The 27564-nt window shown below is 41.9% G+C and overlaps 1 protein-coding gene across 1 annotated transcript; it reads right to left on the bottom strand.

The window, feature by feature from the left end:
- Positions 1–10110: 10110 nt before the first annotated feature.
- On the bottom strand, positions 10111–27309 carry LOC127603985 (urotensin-2 receptor). Its single transcript, XM_052070750.1, has 4 exons — positions 26788–27309; positions 25385–26109; positions 23184–23562; positions 10111–10800 (listed from the first exon to the last, which is right to left on the bottom strand). Exons 2-3 carry the CDS (start codon positions 26096–26098, stop codon positions 23185–23187), a joined length of 1092 nt encoding a protein of 363 aa, XP_051926710.1. The 5' UTR covers positions 26099–26109; positions 26788–27309; the 3' UTR covers positions 10111–10800; position 23184.
- Positions 27310–27564: the final 255 nt, after the last annotated feature.

The following is a 27564-nucleotide window of genomic DNA, read 5'->3' as shown; positions in this document are numbered from 1 at the left end:
AGACAGCTTGCAGGTGTGGAATAATTCATGCACTCTCTGGATACTTTTTTTAGCTACACCAGCTCAATCTAATCGTTCATCTTGTTTGATTGAGTTAGTTAAATAGCTGTGTAGCCACACAGTATGTTCTAGCGGGGCACTGTTCAGACTTTTCTGGTTAAGAATTCTGCAAAGAGATCTTAAATACACAGAACTAGGACTGTCGATACAGTGTTGATCCTAAAGCATGTTTGGGATGACATTTTTTTATTTTTCTTCTTTATCTATCTTCCTTTGGGTTCATTTGGAAGCTGTTAGCTACATGGGTTTGAAAACTCTGACAGAGAAATTGTTTCTTTTGTAATCGGAATCCCGGCTTGCAACTGCTAGACTATCTCAGGTTTGACCCTCATGCACACCCACACACACACACACACTTTACATCCACACATGGACACACACGTGCATCCATGCACGAAGCCCATGAAATTGAACTGAAATGAAATGAAGCGCTATCTGCTGAAGAGAAAACTCTTTTTCTTTTTTTTTTTTTTCAACAGACCCCAGCAGTCATTTGTTGCTAAAGACACAATTTGGATTTATCTTTGCATTTAACCTTCAATTTATTCAGTAAAATACCAAACGGCATCGCTTTGAGACAATGTGGTGTCTACATCCTGTCCTATCCTGTCCTGTCCTGTCCTGTCCATTGTGTTTAAGTGAGGAAGTAGAAGTGCTCGAAATGAATCCAATCAGTCATTGAAGAAGGCGTGCAGCCAGTAACTTGATGTAATGGTGGCGCTGAAGGATTGGAGGGAGGGGGGGGGGGGGGGTTGTTCTAAAATCTGACACCGAAAAACCTGCCGCGACAGGATCGAATATTGATCATCCCGACGGGATGATGAAATAACCTGTGAACTGGAATTGAACTGACCTTGGCGGCCCGGTAGTCCAGTGGTTAGCACGTCGGCTTCACAGTGCAGAGGTACCGGGTTCGATTCCAGCTCCGGCCTCCCTATGTGGAGTTTGCATGTTCTCCCCGGGCCTGCGTGGGTTTTCTCCGGGTGCTCCGGTTTCCTCCCACATTCCAAAAATATGCATGGCAGGCTGATTGAACACTCTAAATTGTCCCTAGGTGAGTGTGAGCGTGGATGGTTGTTCGTCTATGTGTGCCCTGCGATTGGCTGGCAACCGATTCAGGGTGTCCCCCGCCTACTGCCCGGAGACGGCTGGGATGGGCTCCAGCACCCCCCGCGACCCTAGTGAGGATCAAGCGGTACGGAAGATGAATGAATGAATGAATGAATGAACTGACCTTGACACATTCCGTTGTTGCTTCGGAGAACTGAGAAGAAGTCAGGTTCTTTCATACTGCCCATGGCCACGCGAGACCACGACGATATAAATTATTGATCGGCGCTAGCTTTAAGTATGTTTTCCCAGCACAGATGAGAGGGATCTTATAAAAGTTGGATGGTTTGGGATTCAGTTGTAAGTTGTTACTTTTTTTTTTAATGTGTGTGGTTTAAATCAGCATGCTGCTTGAATTTCCAAGATAATCCGAGGAAACACTGGAGAGTTTTGCACTGGTTGATGTGGTTTTCTCTCTCTATTTTTTTCTTCCATTGATTTCTTTTGGGTGGGTTTATATCTGTACAGCACTTTTTTTGCATTTTTAAAGTTTGCAAAGTGCTGTACGAATATGATTTGTGTGTGTCTGTGTGTGTGTGTTACATTCAATTCCATTCAGCCTCAAGGTATTGCAGCCTATCCCAGCTGACTTTGGGCGAAAGGCAGAATGCACCCGTGACTGGTCACGGGCCAGTCAGGGTGTATCAGTACCTCACGGGAACTTTTTTTTTGCCTACCACATGCACAGGAGAAGGTTGATTGAATGCCTCGTCGATTGAAAATTGAAATGAGTTGAAATCTGCCAAATGGAAATTCAAATAAAGATTTTTTTTTTTAATGAGAGTGGGTGTATTTTGGGGATTTATCATAATATTTGTGTGGCCGAGTCTCAAATCTGCTTGCACCATGGCAGCGTTTACTTTAAACCCATTCAGTGACTTGCTTTTTTTTTCTTCCTGGAATTGGCACTTTCCCCTTTTTAGAGCAAATAACATGGGATGGTAAAATATTTGAGTGTTGTATTTCTTATCAGCTATTCGTTGTAAGTGTTGAGCGCTGTCAAATCAAAAAGACAGTTTGTCGAGAGGGCTCAATTGTTTGAAGCGTTTTCCCCGCATGTGTATGTCTTTGCCTTCTGGCAGCACTGCTGTACAAGAGAATGTCATCTGGCTGTTGAGCAAGTAAACAAAGCAGACAGGAACAGTTTAACTTCACCAAAAAAAAAAAACCATCATACTTTTCTTTTGTATTGTCTGGAGAAATTGCAAACTGACAACTGCTCGGTGTGCTCGGTCCTGTCCTGGAGCAAAATCGTCAGCATCGGAAAAAGAGAGGTACATATGCAGGGTTAGCTGGTGGATATATGGCACGCGTCAAGTGCAACTAAAGTGATTATTGCAGTGTAAATCTTGGCGACACAAAGAGCTGAGCCAAACCCTGCTCATCCGTTTTTATTTGTTCAAAGGAAGAGTAACGAAGGCGATAAAGCCCCTGAAAACAGCCTCACGCCGGTAAGCCTCCTTTTCCATAATTTATGATGTATATAATGACAAAGATTAAAAAAAAATCCTTTTTGCTGAGCTCCTCTCGTATTTGCACCCATAAGGAGGAAAGAAGACGGTACACCGTAATTATCGTGCATTCACCTCGCCCCACAAAGCTTTTCATTTTCAGTGATTTTCATTTAAAACTTGAGCAGAACTTTGATAAATGTTCTTACGCGACTCAAAGTTTTATTGCCTTTTTTATATCGATTTGCTGGAGGCGAAATATTGATTGCCCGTAAGGTATTTTCCCAAAAGTTCAGACCGCCTTGAAGCCATTTTTGATTAGGCCCTGGAACCGACTCGTGGCGAAAATATTCGATAGAGCATTTACTACACATGGAGACAAAATTGTTAGCACCGCTTTGTCAATGAAAGCAATTCACAACAATCACGAAAATATCTTGAAACTGACAAATGTATGACGAAAATAAAAATCAAATGGAAATGAATTCATTTTTGTTGTCCGACAGTAGCATCTTAAATAAATAAATACAAAAACAATAGCCTGGACAAAAATGACGATATCCGTCATATTTTATTGCACAACCTTGATTGCAATCAATATCATTCTGTCTTTCGTTAGCAAACTGCTAAAAAGTTGGCCTGGTGATCGACTGATGAGCACGTCGGCGTCACAGTGCAGAGGTCCAGGGTTCGATTCCGGCTCCGGCCTTCCTGCGTGGAGTTTGCATGTTCTCCCCGTGCCTGTATGGGTTTTCTCCGGGTACTCCGGTTTCTTCCCACATTCCAAAGGCATGCTCAGCAGTTCAATTGAGCACTCAAAATTGTCCCGAGGTGTGATTGTGATGGTTGTTCGTCTCTGTGTGCCCTGCGATTGTCTGGAAACCGGTTCAGGGTGTCCCCCGCCTACTGCCCAAAGACAGCTGGGATAGGCTCCAGCATACCCCGCGAGGATAAAGCGGGGTATGATCAGAAAATGGATGGATGGATAGATGGAACTCCAAAAAAAAGCTAAATCTTTGCTTAATTCGAACATGTACATGTAACTGCTATGTTTTTTAAATGTGGCAGGAAGCTGGAGTACCCGCAGAAAATCCATAGCTGAGAGTCAAACCTAGAAACTCTCAACTGTGAGGCCAACGTGACCACAGAAAAATTACATATATTTTGATGGACAATGGACCAATGGATCTAATTTTCCAAAATATGAGGCATGCCAATATCATTTTGAATGCAATCGACTGCGCGTTACTCACATAAGAGACTCAATTCTCATGATTTCTCATCATCGGCCCACCGGTCGCGCATTGAAAAAGCGTGTATTTCATTGACTCGGCTTGGTTGACTCATTGGCTTTTTAATCCTCCTTGATTGCAGATTAGTCCTTGTCAAAGAAGATGTCAACAGTCATTTCTTGAAGCCCAAGTCAAGCTTCAACCAATTACTGATCCAATCCCATTGCCCTGACTGAACCAATAAGGACAATTAAGATGAAGTGGCAGGGAAATGCGGCGACTGTGTTGGCTCTCAACAGTCTTATTTCCAGTTTTGGTCTTTGAGAAAATTAACCTGTCAGATTTTAAACTGCTAAACAGCTTTCTTGACATTTACAAAAGGAGGGACAAAGTCTAATAAAAGTAATTTAAACAGAATCAAAAGTTATGATTTTTTGGCATGTCGATACTATGTTCTCGAGTGATGAGTGAGTTAGTTTGGTGGTCCCCGAATCTTTTTGGGGCCATGGAAGGGTTTCAAATAGTGATGACAGACTAGCATAGAAACGAAACCAAATGATGAAATAAATTCACCGGGTGGCGTGTCCAATCTTCCTCCATCACTGCGGAGTCTTCATGTCTTGAACCCGCCACTTCTTTTTCTTTACGAACGCGGAATGTCATCATCGTGCAGGACCATCGTTTGCACTTTATGCCCACGTACGCGAAGTAGCTACGTGTTCATTACGATTTGATTGATTCGGTCAGTCTTGAATAAATGTCATGATGGTGATCGATGGCTGGAAGGAGCCAATAAGAGAACAATTAGCATGTGAGATCCATCTTCTGTCCTGAAGCAAATTAACCTGTCAAATTGAAAACTGTTATAGGGATGTATCGCGGCCAAGTCAAGTTTCATCTGAGTTAAATTACGCAAAAAAAATATATATATATATATATATTTATTTTTTTTGCGTAATTAAAAAAAAATGTGTGCACCCCCCCCCAAAAAAAAAAATATATATATATATATATATTTATTTATTTGGATGAACACATTAGAATGCTAGTTACAGCGAGTCCATTGAACCTCTGTGGATTTGTGCCTTGTGATCCGTGACCGTGGCTAACATGAGAAAAATGTACATCACTGCTCAGGGATCATGTCGAGGAGATGCGCTCACAATGTTTGAGCTCAGTAATTCCCTCCATGGTCACATTGATCAAAAGCGGCGACCGTGTGAGCTCTGGTGCCCTCACGCCATTTACTTTTTAATGAGTTTCACAGTTAGATCGGCATCATTACCACTGGTCTGTTTCGTAAACAGCATGTTGTTTGGTGTCATAAATACTTCAAAGGGCTGAATCATGGAGAAAATTAAAGGCCTTTTATATCTGGAAGAGGCCAATTGGTTCCACCTGTTCTTATTTTTTATTTTTTTTTCTAGGAGTCTTTTTTTCGGACAAAATATAAAGCGGAAGCAAACCCAATCTTCCCTCGAACAGTAATATGTGGGGCTGTTAAAAAGCATTCCTGGAACATTTCTTCAAGGGCCAGCATGTTAAAGTCAGGATTTTAAATGACCTTTTTTGAACAGCAGCCAATGCAGTAACTCAAAATGTCCACTTTTTTTTTTTAACCTTCGCTAAAAATCATAAAACGTTTGGGTCTCGCACTGGTTACATTCTGAACCAGGGGTGTTGAACTAATTTTTGTCACGGGCCACAATATAGTTACTGTTGACTGAAACCATATAAAGAAATCAAGAATAGCTGTTGATTCAAATATTGTTTAAGTTACTTACACGAGGGGTTTGGTAACAAGAAAATGCTTCCAACATATAGGAATTAAATTTTTTGGTCGACATTTTAGAACGCATCATGGAAGTTGTCATGTTTGATCTGCTTTTGCGGGCCACATAAAATGATGTTGGCGGGCCAGATCTGGCCCCGGGCCTTGAGTTTGACACCAGTGCTCTTTTTTTTCTGTCTTGGTTTTTGTAAAAGAAATTTCCTTCAAAAATACGATTAATACTCCGGAGCGACTTTCTTCAGTATTCTAACAAAAATATGCTTTTTAATTTTTAACAGATATAAGATACTTTGAGTTTAAGTGAGTTTAAATAAAATTGCTAAACAAAAATTTTTTTAACTCTGACACAATGTGACGGCAGCACAGATGCCTGCACAGATGCCCCCCGCCCCCACTCGCAAAGTTGCTCTGAATAATTGATTTGTGGTCAACCAAAGTACAATTTGCCACTTAGTAAACCCCCTTAATCTGCTATTCTTCTCAATTTGTGTCGTCTCGCTTACCCCGCCTGCGTCGCAGCGATCGATCGCGAGCTCTCGACAATCGGCAGGATCAAGCAGCCGTTGCCAGGAAGGTTGAGGGGGTTTTACGGGTCCTCTGTGTTAAAGCCAATTGCCTCTTGTTCATCACTTTGTCAACAGGGAGACTTAACCAGTTTATGGACTGTGCAAGGATTTTACTGCTTCAGATCCAATTATTGGTCGACTCGAGTAATATTGCAATCTTAGGACGGCAATGAAATTTGTGAGACCGGAAAGAGGAACAAGAGAAGCTTGCCCCCGCCCCCCCTCCAAACCCCAAAGATAAAATACTACCATCTCTGCCTTTAAGTTGCACAGTTTTGAAATGTGTCGTGACGGTACAATTTGGATATCATCCGATGTGGATGAAAATCCGATCATGCGTCGGATGATCAACATGATCCAAAAATATTTGGATCCTAACGAGTGAGGCCTTTGTATTTTACCTCCCAAGGTTTTCGAAAATTACGACGTTTTGCTTACAAATACCCTCAGAGGAATGCTCTGCATGTCTTGTGGTCAATTCCAGAAAGCAGCGATGCTGGTCGAGATGTTACAGTCTATCAATTTCAACATGAAATGTAACAATTCAAAGCGCAATTCTCCGTTTTTGGACGTGCCAGTGGATGTCTGCGGTTGTAATACATCACACTTCCAACAGCGCTGTGGATTGGAGACATGCTGTGCAAATCCATTCATCTACTGCCCATATGGCAGCGGTTATTGTATCAAGCAGTGAGTTGTTCACCCCTTGACACGTTTCCAACATCATGAGCCGGCCATTTTCATCTGCCTTGAAAATACAATTCAACTTTTTCATGTTTTAATGGCCCCGAAGTGAAATCGGAACGGTTACTAAAATATCACCCATCAATATTTCATAGCCTAGTCTGATAGATTAATCAAAGTGACTTGGATAGTAAAAAAAAATAACATTTGATCAATGAGAATATTATGGTTGCATGTAGAGTTGCAAAATGTTTCTTCATCAATGTCTGGCCACACTGGAAAGTGAAGGTAAAGGTTTCAGTTTGTCACAGAGGACGTGTTGTAAATGTGGCTGCTTTTCTAGAACAGTCTTCCTTCAAAGTATTCAATGTACTTGGAACACAATTCACGCAGTAGGGGACTTGGATATACAGTGAAGGCTTCACAGACTCGTATATCATCCTGACTGTCTGTATTGATTGTAATTTTTCATCGTACATACGGCCTCAGTTTGCCTTGTCGTGCCTGCATTCGTTTTTTAAATTTTTTTATTTTTAGAGTCACGTTGGTTCAGGATTGAAAGTCAAGGAGGAGACATTTGAGATTTGTTTTCAGCCATTCCGGAAAAAAAAAGTGAAGTGGACAAAAGGAGTTATGTTAATCGCAGAACAAATGTAAAAAAACAAAAATCCACATTCCACACACACACACACACACACGTCATCATCACATACATGCTCTTTTGGACTACCCTGTACATACACAGCGTAATTATGACCCCGGGTGACATTTATAGGAGATAAGTGAGAAGTTGTGAGGACGCATGGATGAACCCAGAGCTTATAGCCATAATTGAACTGACCCGATTTATATTGCAGTTCTTGTTAGGAAGAGAGATAATTACCTCATATATGCCGGGAATCGCTGTTCTGACATTTCACGGTCATGTGAAAGGTGGGGGAGGTGAGGGGGGGGGTTAACCTGGGGTTTTAATTTCAGGTCTATACTTGTCCATTGTGACTTTCACAGAGTCCAATTTTGAATGACTAATGCATGATTTTTCAATTTGGCAGGAGATTGATTCCGCCGATTAAACGATTGCACTCACCATTGCAAGTGCAAGGGTATTAAAAACGGGTTTGATATACAGCTCTGAAAAATACATTAAATACTGTAAATAGAGACCTCCCCTCCAAAAAAAAAAAAAGTAACTTTTTGGGTAGCAGGACCATTTTTTTGACAAACACATCATGGAAATGTAAAATATGAAATATTGTATAGAAGGGAGAAGTGGAAGTTGACAAATGAAGTGACTTGTACTTTGGGAGCCTGCATGTGTGGCTTGACTGCAGCCGAGCTGTGGATGTATAAATGATACACATATACATTTTCTTTTAGGGCCACCAAATTCCATGCTTCCAACCATGTGATTCCTCAGTGAGGCGCACATACAGTCGCCGCTCAAGTTAAATGAAGTCTCTGGATTCCCGTGGGATGGATTCAGGAGCTACAGTGAGTATTGTTGGAGTATTTTATCAGTAGTATTCCACAAAATATTGGATGCAACATTTATATTGTCACTTCCTTTTGTTAAATAAGAGTGATGTAAATGTATGAAATCGCAATTCCCCCAATATGGACGCTGAATCGAAAAATGTTTTTTTATGAGCTGGGATCAATGGTACAGTGGTGCATCTACTTATGAAATTAATTGGTTCTTAACTATAAAATTTTGGAAGTTGAGACGCGTTTTCCATGTAAATGCTCTAATCCGTTCCAAGCCCTTCCAATATTCAGACATAAATGTTTTCTAAAGCATAAAAATGCATCATAGTATGTAACAAATACACGTTACAATTAGATTATTGCGCAATAAATGAGAGTTGTGCATCATGTAAAAAAATTATGCCTGCATGCTTTGGCTAATACTTTGAATAATGAAGAAACACCGAGCAAATGCTTAGTCAACAGCATTTTATTCAACACAATTTGACATCATTTATTTTTCCAACAAAATACAAATTCATGGAAATGAATGACTGACTGTAATTTCATATAATAGTTTTCAGGCAATTTTAGTTTTTTGTATGATAGCTCCACATCCAAAAAAAACCCTGATGTAATGCTTGATTAGCTTAATATTTAAGCATTAAAATAAATCTGTGGAATCTGATAATGAAATTATTACATTGTGCTATTTTATAAGAACACGCGTGTTGATTGTGGTTTATTAGTTTTTATGCACCTTTTTTTTTCTTCTTTGGTACAGAGGGCTTCATTGCAAAGAAAACAATCCAAATAAATTATTAACTTACTCATTGTCGTCATATTACAAGCGAATAATTATTTTGTGCGATGGTATTAATAGTAAAAAAAAAATCTGAATTTTTCTGATTACAATTATTCTTAGAATATTATACCTTACTTTTTTTCGTGAATACTTCTGCAAAGTTTTTTTTTTTTTTTGTTTGTGTCTTTTCATGGTGACTAAATCTTTTGAACTGTTTTTTGTTTTTGAACACACAATTCACGAGGAGCCCAAGCCAACTACACTCGACAACATATAGCATATAAAATTGGAGGATACACGACAGCATTTGTTTCCCAGATGGGCGTTGATCATTTTTAAAAGCTTTAACATCAGCAGGGCTTAACGCAGCTTGTTACGGATTTCGAAACGGAATTTTCCCAAGTCGCAATCTCGTTGAAATGAACTATATACAGCACCCTTTAGATAGTGTCATTTTTTTTTCAACATTTCAGCATTAACGAAGGCATACTATGGACATTTTTACTTTTCGTTACACAAATATCACAGCAGTGCCTGCACACCCGACAAGTGTTAAAAGCAAACAATCAAGTAAATCTATTTATTTATTTAAATCTTGATCATTTGGGTATTTTGATGAACGCAGTCCACAAAGATATATATATATATTTTTTAAGACACTAGTAGGAACTAATTTCAACTTTAATAAATGCATAATAGGCATCCTTTAAGTCAGTGATGCTCAAGTGATGTTGGCGTGATGCCATTTTTTTTGGGGGGGATACACCGTATACGAGAGCCACGAGGCAGTTGGAATTTTACAAGAAAGAAAAAAAATTTCAACTAAAGAATAATAACAAAACAATAATACAGTATGCTCCCCAAAATTGGACATAATTTCATAATTAATAGCTAAGGAGAGATGTCAGAATGAACCTTTACTTCTGATATTCACTAGTAATGAAAATTCTTTTTTTTTTTTAAACAACATTCAGTTGCATTTTTTTTTAGGGAATAAAATTAAGAACTGGAATGCCATGTTTAGACACCGAGAAGGAATTTCAAAGGGAAACGCAAAAAGCAAATGTGCCTGGTGACATTTGTGAATGCATGCGAAATTGATTGTGAAATCTGCATTCATTAGAATGTTTTTTAAAGTTTTGGGAAATAAATATTTTAGAGTTACTTCGATATTCAAATTTCAAATGATGCCAATTTGGGGGGAACACACTGCATTACAGATGCATTCTCTAACAGTTATCTTTGAATTGTATCACTTTTTCAATTTCACTGTGGCTCAAAAGCACTTTCGACTGCACTTGTATAGTAAGTAATCATGCTTTTTTTTTTTTAATCCAGAAAATCCACACAAGCGTGGCTTGCTTCCGTTGCATTTTTTTTTTGCACATATTCATGCAGACTCACATACAGTATTGCATAACAAAGAGCACAGATTGACTTATTCATCATAAAGGTCATTACTATGTTCATTAATGGAAAAAAAAAATGAGCACACGTGTGAATTTTACAACATCTCTTTAAGTGGCACACACATTTGTCATGTTTTCACTTCTTTTGCCAGTTTCGTAGAGATGCCCACTTCATTCGAATGCCATTTCCGCGTGGTTCTTTGGTCCCTTTTCTTCACTCGGCACATCTGTCAAGGACAGGGAACAGGATTGTATGTTCAGGTAGCACTCGTACAACATTTCAAGGGGCACTCGTACTATTTCCAAAGAGAAATAGATATCATCCTAAGCAGCATATGTCACAATTCATTTTCTTGACTTATGTTTTGTTTTCAAGATCATTTTTTTATCGTTATTATTTTTTAACTGACGCATATGTCTTAATTCAGGACCGTGGGTAATGTTCTAATTACAAATGTACCGCACGCTTGACATTGGGTGTAAATTTCAGATCCTAGGCTCGCTCCTTGACGAGACGGATTGTAAATTTGGAAAAATATTATCCTGTGATACAGCACTAAAAATAGATTACACCGGAGCTGGTTCAGAATGACGAATTAGAGCTCGGAACATTAAGGCTGACACTGCTCCAGGTGCATTAATATAACCCCTAAAATAGTTTCGTCGTGTCTTGTGCTTCACTCATCCCTTTATTCTGTTTCGTTTGTGTCATATCATTGAAATCCAAAACCTGGGTAAGTAAACAAGCACACTTGAATGCCAGTCCTACTTTGTACGCCGTCGGAAGACTTTCTTTGTTTTTGTCCATGAAGTTTGAATCTCCATGGTAACCAAACACACTGTGCATAACTTTGCCCATGTGACCCCCCCCCCAAAAAAAAACACGCAATTTACCGTTCCAACCACTCGTTCTATAATTGTTTGGTTCATAATAATAGCTTAGTGCTCGGAGACGTCTGCACTTACAAGTGTGTTGGCTTTTACTCAGCGGGTTTGGTAATTGGCCGGCTTATGATTTGCTATTTGACAATCAATTTGAGTTGATCATAGTTTTGTTGTTGTTGTTTGAACAGAAACGTAGCAATCCGTAGGTTAGTGCTTGTCCTCCTTGTCCCCCCCCCCCCCCCCCCCCCCCCCCCCGCCAGCACTCAAAGTGATCGAGTTGGACTTAAATAGCAGAGGGGCAGAAAATAGAAATAGCGACTCGTAACCACTGGCTGTGTTCTTGTTCATTGGACACCTGTTAACTTGAGATTGCAATGCCGTTGGCCGCGTGCCCTTTCCGCCGATGTCCCCCCCCCCCCCCTCCCTTCATTACCACGCAACCGCCGCCACTCCCACTTCTCATTTGCGCCGCTCTCCTGTCTCAACGGCGACAATAGAGAGTGTCCTAGTTATCAGTCACATGGTAGCATTAGCCAACGAGGTGCATATTCCCCCCCGCCCCCCAACCCCCAGGTTGCAAATGCATCATAATCAAGGACTCAAGGGAGGTTCGGAACAGTTCTCGGTGTGCCAACGAAGGGAGAGTTGTTTATGTCTCCGCGATGAACAGTTGAGGTCATGTGTTGACATACTCTCAAGGGCAGACGTGAAAGTCATGAAGACGTTGGGCCTTACGAGAGAAAAAAGTGCCAAGTCTGGCGCGAGTCGTATAACCGCTGTTATTGGCTTTCGATTGCATGATTTCTCTAAACTTCCATTTTTAACTGGAGGAAGATTGGCAAGAATATTCTCCCCCCAAATGTTAACATTTAATTGTTTGTGTGAGGGTGATCCATGAAGTGTAAAATATATTTTTTTAAAGTGTCCATATTTTGACATCTACTCGTCTCAGAAAATATTCCTGTAAGCGAGTCTGTCTGTATTTCGGCTCCATTGTTCCATAAGGTGGCGCTAACTTCCATATCTGGCCCGACACCAAATGACACTGGTCACCAAATTTGACTAAATCACTCCGCATGGTCAAATCCAGATTGCGCAATCTTCTTTAGGTCAAACTATGAAAAACAGAAAATATCTCAACAATCCGATCTGCCAAAATAAAGACGCGTTTTATTTTTCAAGTGCCATTTCGCCCCGTCGTCATGGTGGCAAATGCCGTCAACAATATTTGCACGACACACAAGCGTCACCAAAGCGGTGTGATATAAGAGGTACGCAAAGAATTCTGCACTTACTTGAGCTAGCCTTGCGGGAAACAATGCCACGCTCAAGGGCACTTCAACAGACATCTCTCTGACAACCAATCGCTTTTATTTTCTTTGTTTATTGATTGATTTTATTGTGACGGCACTTGAGCCCGTGTCTCTCGACTCCCAACGCCCACGTCCTTGCGGCCTGTGCGACCGCCGCCCCATTTGTGTTCCATTTGGATCGACTTCTAACAGTATTGATATTGTGAGACTCTTAACCATGCACTACAAAAGGCAGCCGAGATCAGACGAAGGTCTCCCTCCTCGTGCGGTACAATGTGGCTCGGGGCTTTGTTCAGAAAATGAACAAAAAGAAGAGGGATGGTGGTGCTCATCCCCCCCCCCCCCCAAAATAAAAAATAAAAAAAAGCCCTCGTGCGTCACAGGGAAGAGTCGCGTGACCCCAGACGTACGTCAAAGTGTGTGTGTGTGTGTGGGGGGGGGGGGGTTGTCCTTGATGCGTCGAGTGTTCGCATTTCTTATTCATACTTAGGTTCATCCATCATATATGTGAACACACTGCATATGCGCAGATATAAATTTGTGTTTTGGTTCTTCTCATTTCTTATGTATCACTTTTCCTACAGTACCTTATGGAAAACATACAGTCCTATATAATTGCATTTTTTTTCTTTTCACGGGTTGGGGGGGGGGAATCGTTCTAGCAGTTGAATTTTTGGTTTAATTACAAACGGTGGCTCTTGATTAACCCTTTGAGGGGCAGCGGCGGTCACCACAGTGGACAGCTTATCCTGTTGCAGGTTGTCATTGTTGGTGCATGAAAGGGTTAAAAAAAAATTTGAGTGAGTGAAGAAAAAAAAAAAGCTAAAATGTTTTTCATGGAAACATTTAAAAAGGTTCAATGGAAACCAAAGTGTCATTTTTACAGTCCTTGTCTTACAGGGCATCAATGTATTGACGTTTTCATATTTCCATCAATCGATCCATTGATCCATTTTCTATACTGTGTGTTCCTCTTCAGGATCACATGGAGCCAAAGTCTCCTCCAATTGACTTTTGGCCAAAGTCAGACTATAGTCGACCTTTCACTTACATTCCCAGCGTCACCGAGTGGAAACTGAATCCACTCTGCCGGCATGGAAGTCATGCGGGTCAACCACTACACAAGGGTTTGCAAAATAGAAACCCGTATGCCCCTCTCCTATTCTCTCAGAACAAATTGTTGGCAGGCAATATAAAAATAAAATTCAACATGCTGAAAAGCGTGGCCTCCAACCTCCGGTCATGGCCTATTGTGGATTTTTTTTCGCCCGTGAAATGGTTAAAAAGAGAGATGACCTCCATCGCATGTCTGAAATTGAATATCCAACAGCAGCCCTTGACCTTTTCACAACCTTCTTTGAACATGCTAAGAGATTGCTAGCTTACGAGTCGGCGTGCCATGACCGACCTTGAAACGCGCGACATTTTCAGTAAGCTAACACTTATATTTTATCATTAGCTAAGGATGTTGCAGCGCCCCCTAGCGTTTCTGATCTTCGCTTTCTTTCGACCACTTTTTAGTCCTCTGCAGGCAATGCACAACATTGGCTTTTACCCCCCCCGTCGGCTACTTTGTGGCATGTCAAATTTCACTTTGACTAAAAGCAATCAAGAGCGGATGCGATTTGCGAGATGGCTGCGATTGACTCGAGGGAACGCATCGATCGTCAAACAAAAAGAGCCCTAATTTCTCGGATTAAGTGTGATAAAACCGCAGACTCAATTCAACGCTGCACCATTCATGCTTTGTAAAGCTTATTGATCCTCCGCGGCTGAAGGTTAGTGCCTTCTACCCGCTCTCTTTTCACACTCGATGAAGTATGCAATCTGCGACGTCGGATGCAGGAGATAAGGAAGTGTTTGGGTTTCTTGAAACACCGATCCGATAAATTTTATCAGCCGTGGTTGTCCCGCGCAAGGGAAACATTCCAATTTCCTTATAAACTGATTGTATTCCTCATTTGTTTTTCTACATTCTGTTGGAGCAATTTCAGTTCTTGCTCGTAATAGATTGTGAGATATGAGAATAAAGTCCGTAAAAGGATAACACATTAAAAAAAAAAAGCGGAACTTTTTATTTTGTTTGTCTATAGTGAATGCCTCGCCCTTATCGGCGATGCATTAGCCGCTGTAACATCTCGCAATGAACCGCTATATTGCTTCGGCTACTTCCACGCAGGGAGCGTTAGTTCAAGTTACCGCTCGGTAGAGATTTTTTTTTGTCTTGTCTCTTTATGTCCACTACGATTGACTGGAAACCAGCCCGGATTATCGTCTGCTTTTTGGATAAAGTCGGTCCTGTTTTGACGGCAGTGTTTTATTGGAGGGAGAGAGAGAGAGAGAGAGAGAGAGAGAGAGAGAGAGAGAGAGAATTTAATGCAAGGGCCCATGCCAAAATATTCTATCATCCAGATTATTATATCAGGGGGCTAATAAAACTACCAAAGTGACAGTAAAGCGTATCAACCCTATATTCACTTTGCGGCTCAGAAAAGTCACTGTAATTAACTGACATGTCCATTTGTGACACGGCTTGAGTTCATTTAATTGAACATTTTCATCTGCCAAGACACCATGAGTTTTTTTTCCCCCCCTTTGCTATTCAGCCAGATGTTGAGGCACAGCATGACTGGAAGAGACGGACGGCGGCTCTCTTTTTCTGAGCGATGAGTTCTGAGAGTGTGCGAATTGTCTTGCGAAAGGGTACAGCGTTGGCAGGTCTTGAAAGATATTTGCAGGCGAAGCGTGCGCATTCAGGGGATGCGTCCTATCTTGGTGACAGCCGCTCAGCCTTGTGATTGTGATTCATAGTGGTCAGACGTAATTTCAAATTTCATCTCCTGCGTCGGAATCAGAAGTCGCAAGGAAGAAGATGAGCACCTTTGCCGCTCTATGATATGCTTTTTCGTGTTTCAGGTGACTGACCCTGTGCCTTTCTTTCATCTCTCGCAGATTAATCGCAATAGATTAATAACTTTTGCCCATTTTAAACCCGAAAAAGTGACTTATTATATATATATATATTTTTTTCATTTGCAGTTTGCTGCCAATCGAACTCATTGTCTAGAAATTCTGCCAACGTGCCTCTGGTGCACTCTCGCTTCACTCATATTCAAAGCAAAACACTTCTAACTCCCTGCCATCGATAAAATGAGCCACAACACCAAAATATGGCATCTTTACAGATGTCTAGATGTGTAATATTGACAGTTCACAGAAATGTGCATAATTATTCTATTCAGGGTCACGGATGAGATGGAACCTATCCCAGCCAACATAAGTAAAACATTTCCAATTAAAGGCTCGACTCAATGTTATGTAAGACGTGTTATTGACTTCATAAAGTTACTTCATGAAGTTTTAAAGTAGTCCAAGGCTGAAGATCTTTTTTTCCCTTCCTTCTGTTCTATTAAACTTTTCAAGGTCACCATTTTGAAAGCAGAAGCAACCAAGCGGGCGGAATTTATGAATATGAACAGCCCAAATTCTCTCCATTCGTGAAAAAAAAGAAGTTAATAATTTAGTATGATGAATGTTATTCATGTCATGATTCATTTTGAGTTTTTTAGTCTTAAGCTTCAAGATTTTTCCAAAAAAAAATCAACTATTCGACACGCTGCCCGTCCGGAATCCCAAGAACCAGCCAGAAACTCCCGACCTTGCCCTTCCCATCCGCTAGTGAGCGGCGTGGCCGTGGTTTATTTTTTCCAGAATTTGGCAGACCGTGCTCTGCATTTTCTATTACACGCACCATTTACGCCTGACAGTTTGGTGACGGAAAGTAGACGAGAACTTTAACAATTGAAGGCCGGTCTAAGTTGTGGCGCAATGCCATTTAAGTGCATATAATCAATAAGGCAGGTCGGCAAATTCTGTGCTTCGCTCATATGTGTGACGGATGTCATCAAATTTCATTCGAAATATAAAAGCAGCGTACATTGAACCCTCCGAATCATTGTCGAAATCATTGGATTGGATACATTACAATCATCTTTAATATATTTTGGAACGAACCCGGTTGACCGCGGCACAACTCGGGCATGCGTGTCATACCATGAGATCATGTAGCAGTGCTAACCTGGATTCAGATTACAAAATAAATCTTTTTTTTTTTCTGTAGGACCACCCTTTGCACATGTTCCCATCACGCATTGCTTCTTTCTAACTTGATTTACCTGAGCAAAGATGAAAACTGTCAACATGTTTATGGAATGTGACGACGCCTGGGGGGGTTACAAGAACGACACATTCCATGTGGTATTTGCATGCTCAATAAATGATTGCCGGAGGTCTTAACGGATTCATCCAGCGGTGAAACGCGGGTGTTGATATCAGGATTTACATGAATCGACATTGGGTCTGGGCATTGAAATGGCTGTGCAGCCACAGCGGGTCCAGAGACCCGCTGTGCTTTTAATTGCGAATTAAGAAAAGAAAATTGCTTCTTTAAAGGTAAAAGCGGTTTGGGAGCCGCTTTGTGTTCTGACACATGGCTGGCTGCCCTTTGGAATGTTTTTTTTTTCCATTATCTGTGCCAAAAACAACAACTTACACTTGTCTTCATTGAGCTAGCTTTATTTTTATTAGATATCACATGCCATATTATATTAATTACACGTTGGTTTGATTTTGGCTCATTATGTTAAAAATAAATACATTAAAAAAAATCATACTTTATAATGGGGAGCCAGTGGGATTTGATATTAGCCTAAATACATTTGGGATTTTTGATTCACGTGAGGGTGGATGAGTTGGAATGGATACAAATGAATAACTTGTCCCGTGAGGGCTTTCTGTTTGTATTAGTAGATTTCGCACGCTAATTAATTATGTGGCCAGACTGGTCACCCAATACAAAATGATCTGTGAGAACCGTAGTAAAGGATTTGTTTCAAGAATGCCAAATTGGGCGCTCTTGTTGTTTTACAGTCCTCAGTAAGTGTTTTGCAAGGTTGAAAAGTTCTACACTATGTGCCATACGGCCTCGAGTTGCGCTCAGGCTCCATCGATCACTTCATGTCAAAGAGGGGAAAGACTGAATGAGAGTGGCTCATTGTTCACATCAGCTTTTCGCATCCATCCAGCGTCAAACATATCCCGGAGGTGGAAAAAAAAATAAATCACTTGCTCTATTTTTTTTAAACTAAGAGATGCAATAATTTACTTCATCTGATTTTGTCAACATGACAACAATACCGTGATCATGATTGCCAACCGAAGCCCATTTAAACTCAACCTTTCAAGTGGCTCGAAAGTACTCATAACTTTTTAATGCATATTTTAATATGTTCCACTCCACGGGCTGTATCTGCTATCGTGATTGTAGTTTTCAGTGGTGATGAATAACTCGACGCCCATACGGCACTGTATGTTACACACGGCGACAAGTTCATTTGCAAATAGATTCACGTGAGGGAAAACACATTTCTTGGCAGTATTTTGATTCCCTTCTCTTTTTCATGCGTGACCCTATTTGCCCATTTGCGAAACAACTTGTCCTCATTCGGAAAAACATATAATTTATTGACATTTCTGGTTGTTACATTGTGAGCATGTTTGAGAAAAGACTCTGAGGGCAGGTGGGTTCTATTGTTGAGAGAAGCTTTTTATTGATGACGCTGGTAGTTGACTTTGATTTACCGGCTCGGAGATTAGGTCAGAGAGTCGGCATCTCTCAGCAAACAGACGCAAACACAAATGTGGCTGCCTTGTGATTTATAGTGATGGATGATACTCATGTGCAAACCATTTGCCCCAAGGATATGACGGAAACTCACACGCCCTTTTGTGGTTGTTTTCCTATGAAGGTATCGCATGTGGTTGTTAGTTAAAAACGGCTTCAGAATATTGGGGGTGATCATTATGATATTTTCGAATATGAAATGGCCAAAAATAAGATAATAATCACTGTACTGTATATTGTTGGCTGTATGTATCCATATTTTAAAAGTGTGAATATATGTCGTGCTGTCAAGCAATTCGATTTTTTAAAAACCAAGTTAATCGCACAATTTTGCACAATTAATCGCAATTTTCTCCTAGGCGATCATTATATTTTCCGAATATAAAATGGGCAAAAAATAAGATCAAAATCACTGCACTGTATATTGTTTTCTGTATGTATCCATATTTTAATGTGTGAATATACTGTATGTCGCGCTGTCAAGCAATTCAATTTTTAAAAAAACAAGTTAATCGCACAATTTTGCACAATTAATCGCAATTTTTTTTCCTTCTATTGTCTTCACATCCTGTCACATAATATTTACTTGCGTATAAAATATTGCAAATGTAAAAAAAAATCAAATGGAACATTTAGTTTCAAAGACTATTCGAATAGCTTTCTATGATCCTTGAGTTACAAGTCTGTCAAATGGCGTGAGGAAGAGTGAAACGTTTCTTTAAAAGCAATATTATTCATTTTTAAAGGTCACTATTCATCCCCGGTAACCTCAATGCGAGAAAAAATCTAATAAAATGATGCCTCTGCACATATCAATCAGCATGAGTGACAGACGGCACCGCTCGGAAATCTTCACAGCTCATTTCACATGTTCCGCCGGCAGGTGATGACTCGTGATGGAGGAGGTCAGAAATTCAGTTAAAGGTTTCACTGACAAATATTCACACCGAAACATTCCAGAATACCCTTCCATTGAAATGTGTTGTCCTCCAGAAAGCATTTCCACGATTAAACTATTATGTATGCTGGATTCTGTCGATCAAGGATGCCGCCATCGTCATTAAAGTGCAGCATAAAAATGGCACCTCCACCATTTTTTGCAACCCCCGTTCTTTTTACATAATTCTCTTCATACATAATTCTACCAAGCAGTTTTGCACCATTTTCTTAGTCCCCCCGTGGGAGTTTCAAAATCTGTCCGAGGCACCCAGAAACACCAGCTACTTTGCCTTAAGCCATTTAGATTCTCGGCAGAATAGTTAAAAAAAGTTCTGAAGAGGTTTGCACCGTCATTTTATCTTTTAAAGCCAAGAGCTCAAAACCCTTTTTTTTCCCCCTTTGTACGTATTATGAGATATTTACGAGATACTTGGTCCATGCTGTTATGTACTCCGAGGCGTTTCATTGGCGTATGGTATGGATGCAGCACATAGTATACATTTGGAAATCGAATTTAATATTCCACGTAAGATTTGTGGTGACACCATTTTGTGAATTTGAAAAACTGGAGCAATGTATCACCTTTTGTGCAACCGGTTTTCATGTTTAATTGCTCACTGTGTGCAGTTCGTTCCCCCCCATCCTCACACCCCCCAACACTGTCCCTCATTAAATATGGGTAGAGTTGCTATTGTTGCTGAGACAGCATTTTCGATCGTGTTCTAAACCATTGTCTCACTTATTGTAGTCCCGTTCATATTAACATCGCTTCTTCATGCTAATCTTGCTCACTTGAGAGGGACCGTTCATCCTTTGTACGTATACGATGAAATAATTGAGCGAGTGCAAAAAAAAAGGGGGCATTACGCTGCAGTGAATATTAAACTATCCAGAGAAGTCCAAACTATCAAGCAGGCTGTGCCCGCACAAGCTTTATTTCCTGCCATTTCCTGCGTCTACTGGCCCTTTTCCTGCCGTTTGTTTCTGTAATCATGATCCTATCACGCGCCATTATGAGTTAGGGCCACTTCGCAATTGGCAGCCAGGGATCTGTCACCATGTGGATTCATGTGTTTAACCTGCACTACTTTATCGAGGAGCTTTTATGGTCCGCCTGCGAATTGAGCATTAAAAGTTGCCGCACTGTTGATACCCGCAATAAAACCATGAAAGGAAACCCATGCAGAGTCACAAAATGCTGAGGTTCTAATATTTTGAAAAAAAAAGGGACCACTGACTAATTATAATTGACCGACTCTCGAAAAAGCAATTGAGTGCCCAAAGTTTTTATTTTTTTTCAAAAGGGTGCCGGTGTTACCCGACAGACAGTTTCTTCTTGTTGATAAGAACATGAATGATGAATAATGAATAAAACGTCAGCGCGACACTCTGCTTTTATAGGATATAGTTTATGAGTCAGCTATGAATTTATGCATCATGCATTGATAATGAGTCGATGTTTTCATTGCGGGGCTTGAACTTCACACGAGGAAATCCATTTCTGCCTTTGACGCATTTTCCCTTCATCATTTTATCATTTCACAATGTCTACTTTCCTTTGAAAGAAGAATTGATGCCATCCCCAAATCTTTGATCACAGTATGCATTCCACGATAGTTTCTCGATCCGTAATTGCTCTTCCATCTTTGCGGAATCTGACATGGCCCACCGCGCTTTGTTTTCTCTGACCGACTCTTAGTTGACTGATTAGTGTGACCCGTCCATATGTAACATGGCACTTCGGATTGGTGAGCTGGAGATAAGCGCGCTCTAGAAAAACCATTCACTTACAAACAGACCGTCCACTTACAACATAGAATGATGGATATATATATTCTAGTACCAGAACCAAATGGTTTTATTTAGCAAACAATATACTGTACATTTCAAACCTCACCCCCGGCATATCCCTTGCGTGCATTTTTCTCCAGGTATCCCAAAGCTTTCATGTTAGGTTAAGTGCAGATACTAAATTGTCCACCGGCGTAAATGTGAACTTGAAAATACGTATGTTTGCTCAAGGTCACCACTTGAAGTTAATGATCGCAATCACTATGGGAAATGGATGCCTACGTCCGTGCGCATTCCCCTCCGTTAAAAAACTACAATACATTTCTGCGGTTTCCTCTGCAGGAAACGTTGGCGACGGACATCTAAAATTAGCATGAAAGTGTCTCAGTTGTTTACGTGAGTGGTAATCCTGAATTATGACTCTGACGGGCCCTCATAAAATACCCACAGTGATGCATGCATAAATTCAGACAAATCAACCCCCCCCCACCTCCCCCCACACACACAAAAGGTCTTTGAATAAATGGAGACACATTCACTCGACTACCGAAACGTTAGGCTCTTATAATAAGTTAAATTACTCTCACATTGATTTAGAAATTACCATATTTTCACGACTATTCGACGCATCGTACTAATGGCCGCAGTCTCATTAATGGGTGACATTTCTGTATTTTACACATACACAGGACGCATCGTACTAATGGCCGCAGTTTTACAGTGGTAAAACATACGCCAGCTTAAACATACGGCATGCATGCGCGCACTCTAACACGTTAGCTTGCAGCATACGGTAGCATGCCAAGATATACAGATAAGCTAAAAACACGTTTTTAAAAAGGCAACGAAAGCAGAACTGAGTTCGGGTGTATTTTATTTAGCCATCGTACAATGTTCTCACGTTTATCGATCAATCATCACCCAGAAATCCATCAAAGTCCTCATCCTCTGTATCAGAAGCAGATGACTGCACATCTCAGTTGTCATTGAAGGCATCACATGCTAGTGTGAGTTGCTACGCATTGCCGAGCGGAAAGAAGGAGTAGCAACAGCAAAGTCAACATTTCTCTCGTGTGAAGCTTTCCCACATTTGAAAGTAAAGAACAGAGCGAAACATGGTGGCAGCGCGCGTGTGTGTAGAAAGAATTGAACAATTGGGCAAGTACCGTAATCCATCAAAAACGCCGCGTTCCCTCTCGTTGTTGCGTATTGTGGCGTAACTCGCCAAGCGCTGCCTCTCACTCTTTGTAAAGTTGTGTTTGCCACCGATCATCCATTGTTCCCATGCCGTTTGCAACTTTAGTTTGAACGCCCGGTTGATGCCAATGTCCAGCGGTTGGAGTTCTTTAGTCAAGCCTCCGGGAATAACGGCAAGCTCATTTGCTTGACTTGTTTTTTCACCGCTGCTGTGAGATGGGCAGGCATGCCAAAAGCATAACCGGTGGCTTTAAGTTTGAACTGTGCTTCGTAGGCGTGTCTTTTTGTCGAATTTATTTTCAGGGGTTCTTAGAAACCAAAACCGGAGTTGTTTTGCAACAATGCACATTGCCACACGCTATACAAGTGTTGGTACTGGCTTGAGGCGTCCACTTACACGCCCACCCTTCACCATTGGCGGACTAGCTTGTCTGTCCTCTCTCTCCCTCTCTCTCTCTCTCTCTCTCTCTCTCTCTCTCTCTCTCTCTCTCCCTCTCCATATATGTATATATACACGCCCACCCTTCCCTGATTGGCCGACTTCTTTTCCGCATGCCTGGCCACAGTCACTTCCGCCTTTTCTCTATATAAACAGCGTGTCGGCTGTCAGTCAGATTTTGGAACTCGGCGCATATAAAGGACGCTCCGCACCATAAGGCGTCCTGTCCATTTTGGAGAAAATTTAAGACTTTTAATGGCGCCTTATAGTCGTGAAAATACGGTATACATTCCAATCGCTGACGGAGCAAACGATTTGTATGTAATAGGAGTGGGGGAGGGGGGGGGAACAGCACATGCCTACCTCACATGCTGCTGTTGTGGGTACGCAAGGACGCTGAGTGCGTGAGCATGAAACTCTCGGTACACTGCTGACTGCTCGCGGAGGGCGACCTGCGTGGCGAACGCTGCACACGGCCCCTCCTGTCAAAAAAACTTCCAGCCGACCAGGAGCGGTTGTGCTTCCTCAAATACTCTTTGTAGTTCTTGGTGAGCAGCGTGTATAGGAATGGGTTGATGCAGCTGTTGGAGTACGTCAGACATGTCGTCAGGTAATTGATGTTGCGCTTGGCTGTGGAGGACAGGGGCAGTGTCGGATGGTACTGACCCAGGAGTTGCCAGATCCAAAAAGGCAAGAAACATGCCCAAAAGAGGAGCACAATGGTGAAAATCAGGTAGAGAACCTAAGAGAAAAAAAAGGAATACATCACGGATCGCAAGGGAATGACAGCAGCTTGTTTGTTTTTTCCCTATGGGAAGTAACACAAATATGAATTAATCACGTATTATAATAACGCAGGCTCAAATATTCTCGATTGAACGTCTCCCTCTTTGTCACTGCACTGGTCAATCTCCTCCACCTGCATGCTTTCCTGTTTTGACGGGAGAGTGCCAGATGGGCACCGTAACATTTTGGCAGAATAAAGTGTGAGCCAGAGCCATTGCCTGGCCATTTGGATCACGCCTTCAAAGAATACTTTTATTGATTTTTAATTTGAGCGGATGCATCATGGCTGAAAGGATTTTTAGAGGCATCGCTAATCGTCTAAATTACATTTGTCAATGAGTCAAGTCAGAAGTTTTCTTGAACATATGTTCCATGCGCCCCCATTTGTCCAACCAGAGCTGCATTCTGATGAATATTGCGCTGGTGGAAAATTCACTTAACTCATTCAGTACCAGCCAATTCTCTACACCATGTCTGAAAAGACGTTTAAAAACGTCTTTGGGCGTGAATGAGTGAAGCAGAATAATCCGCCCATTTTTATACATCTCTGGAAGTGAGCGTTTTGTAGTTACAGTGCCTTGGAAATCAAATTGTTTGTTTTTATAAGCCAAAGTAGTGCTGGGTGTGCCATCTTAATTATTCTAGCGAGATTGTTTACAACATCTCAGCAATTTGTCCAATGCCGTGACGGTTTTCCTATTTCTGGATTGTGATTATGAAGCCGAATGCCTCGTCATAGCCACTCAGATGGCTTCCTGCTTACGTGCCATATGGGCTCTTTTTGTGTGCTCTTTATCACGCGTGCGTTTGATAGCAGTCCAGTCGCCTGTTGCCAGTGTGTTTGTGAGAAAGAGCAAAGGTGGGGAGCAAACGGATCATTTCACTTTCAATCTTCAGTCATGTGATGAAGCATGGAAAAGGGGAAAACGGGCGCTTGTTGTACCTGTGAATGAATCACTGCTCGTATAACAGGTGGGAAATATTTTGAAAAGTGACCTGGTTGTACATTAGACGAATTTGACAATCTTCCTTTGTGTAATCGTAACCGTAGCTAACGTCGACTTGTTTTGCAGTACACGTTGGCGAGGGGTGTGGCTTTGGTCAGAGATTCTAGCTGACACTAATGAGGTGAGCTACGTTCAAATCGTTTTCGTAGCTTTAACACTGCAAACTCTTGCCTTTTATACAAAGCAAACCTAATCAAACGTTGATTTGCCCAAGAGTCTATTCTCGTAAAAAAATTGGTAAAAGGAGGCCGTGAATTTTGATCTGTTTTATTTTAAAAGCCTGAGTCGCTGTGGCCTAAATTCTGATTCATAAAACCAAACCAAACTGTGTGTAAGATTTATTCATTCATTCATTCATTCATCTTCCGTACCGCTTGATCCTCACTAGGGTCGCGGGGGGTGCTGTAGCCCATCCCAGCCGTCTCCGGGCAGCAGGCGGGGGACACCCTGAATCGGTTGCCAGCCAATCGCAGGGCACACAGAAACGAACAACCATTCGCACTCACACTCACACCTAGGGACAATTTAGAGTGTTCAATCAGCCTGCCACGCATGTTTTTGGAATGTGGGAGGAAACCGGAGCACCCGGAGAAAACCCACGCAGGCCCGGGGAGAACATGCAAACTCCACACAGGGAGGCCGGAGCTGGAATCGAACCCGGTACCTCTGCACTGTGAAGCCGACGTGCTAACCACTGGACTACCGGGCCGCCCCGTGCAAGATTTAAAAATAACTAAAAACTGTAAGAAAGAGAGAGAGAGATCTACTGACCTTCAGATTCGGAAGCTTATTGGTCGTTTTGAAGGTCACCGTCTGTGAAACCCAGTAAGTCCGAGCAAGCTGGATGTAGAGGTAGCCAATGATCAATCCCGGGGCTACGATGCTCGTGCAAAAAAGGAAGGTGATGTAAATCTTATAGGACAGCGATGACAAGGTGGGAAGACACATAGCCTTGTTGCCCACCTTCATGAGCTGAATGCTCACGATCATCGGTAACGTGAGGATCAGAGAAGCGGCCCAAACGAGCATCGCGATGGCTTTTCGATACTTTTTGGAGCGTTTCACCGTATCCAACGGCTTGAGCACCGCAAAGTAGCGCTCTGTGCTCATGATGGTCAGCGTGAAGATACTGGCGTGCATGGTCAGAAAGTCCATGCTAATAAGAATCCGACATCCGACGTCCCCAAAGTACCACCGCTTGAGGAAGTGTGTGCACACCACGAACGGGATGGTGAGCAGATAAAGAAGATCCGCCAACGCCAGGTTGATGATATAAATGTACATTGAGGCCGCGTTGCGCATGGAATGGCACATCACCACGAGGGTGTAGATGTTTCCCAAGACTCCCACAAGAAACATGATGGAGAGAATAGTGCCAATGGTGAAAGTGGCGGCCGGGTCCTCGTGAGAGCTCTGAGGTGGCTCGGTGGCATTGGTGCTCCTTTCCACCAGGACTCCGACGGGCTCCATGGACGCGGTGGTCATCTCCGTCGAAACTAGAACCGAAAGCAAAGGAGTCCATGAGAAGATTCAAGGTCCGATTTCTCACGAAATGTGTTTGGGCCTCAGTTGTAGATGGAGAATTGAAAAGCATCCTCGATTGGGTTGAAATCAGGCCACTGAATATTCGCTATTTCTTTAGCTTAAAACGTCTCGAGCAACTTTTCGCAGCACTTTGAAGCACTGCATGCACTTCCATCGTTGCCTTTCAGCTATTTAGTCATTCTTTTGAATAAATAGCCATGATGGGGGGGGGGGAAGCATACACTCATGAGCCTTCCAAAACCAGCTCTGAAAATAGCTTCGAGCTTGCGCCAGGGCTGCTTTTAAACGGTACTCTGACACCGCAATCTGATTCACATTGCAAGAATAATGACCTGATAGTCCCGATTAAAGCGGCCAACCAAAATATTTTTTCTGATATCCTGACTGACGGTGATTGATTAGAGTCGTCGAGGGTCATATGAAAATGTTTCCTTATCTCTCAGACAGTGCTGACTGCGCCGCTAATATATTTTATCTTTGCTAATTGCTCCAAAGTCTTCAAGACATCATTTGCAATGTGTAATTAAAAAAAAAGCCCCACAGACTCATTTTACAAGTCACCCCCCCACCCGCCCCCTCCCTGTCTGCCCTTCGCAGCTGTAATTAAATGGCCATGCAAGTCTCGGTACCTGTGTTATCTTTTTTGGAAAGAAGCCTTCAGCACGTCGCGGCGGTTCCATCAGCCATGCTGTCGTCTGACTTTTTCCATCCAAACTTGGCACGTGCGTCCAAAATTTCACACTCCATAAAAGCAGCTTCTACAGGATGTCCGTCAGGCGAAACAAAAGGTGAATGGAAAAAAAATAAAATAAAAATCCAGTTGTCTAGAGGACCATAAAGCAAACAAAACAAAATCCCAAATCCCTTAATGGTCAGCCAAAGATGTCTCGGAGTGAAAGGTGCTGATTTTTATGGCAGTCTCACAAGTTCTCTTCCTTTACGTCCACAAAGTTGCACAGGCGGGGGAGGTGGTATATATCGAAAAATAAAGACAGATCTTCAATGCACCGAAAGTGACGGAGAAATGACGATCACATTGAAGCTTCCACCCGTCTCGGAGAATCCCCCTCAGCGAGTGTGCGTGTGTGTGTGTGTACGTGACTGCGTGTGTGTGTGTGAGTGAGCGAGACTGAAGTCGAGAAGCAGTGAGGGAGGGGAGATGAGGGGAGAGGGCGAGCAAGTGAGGCTCTCTTACAAAAAAAAAAATGGGAGGGAGAAGACCGAGGTCTGGCAACGATGAGGTATGCAGGAAATGCGCTCTCTCGTCTAAGCATTGTGACCCGAGACCCACACTGGCAGGGTTAAAAACCAAAGCAACCACATTCAAGGCAGTTTGTGAGACTCTTTTATTCAACAAGGACATCCAGTCACACTTTCTATGAATGGAGAATATTGGGCTGTTACCG

The sequence above is a fragment of the Hippocampus zosterae genome, chromosome 7 (assembly GCF_025434085.1).
Source record: "Hippocampus zosterae strain Florida chromosome 7, ASM2543408v3, whole genome shotgun sequence".
Classification (NCBI taxonomy): domain Eukaryota; kingdom Metazoa; phylum Chordata; class Actinopteri; order Syngnathiformes; family Syngnathidae; genus Hippocampus; species Hippocampus zosterae.
Note: the sequence above shows the minus strand (reverse complement) of the source record. Positions and strands in the feature narration are given on the sequence as shown.

Bases quoted from the DNA above. Each gene is read 5' to 3' on its own strand.
- LOC127603985 (XM_052070750.1), bottom strand. From the start codon at position 26,098: ATGACCACCGCGTCCATGGAGCCCGTCGGAGTCCTGGTGGAAAGGAGC. The intron at 23,563-25,384 runs GTCAGTAGATCT...TTTTTCTCTTAG, and splicing joins ATAAGCTTCCGAATCTGAAG to GTTCTCTACCTGATTTTCAC.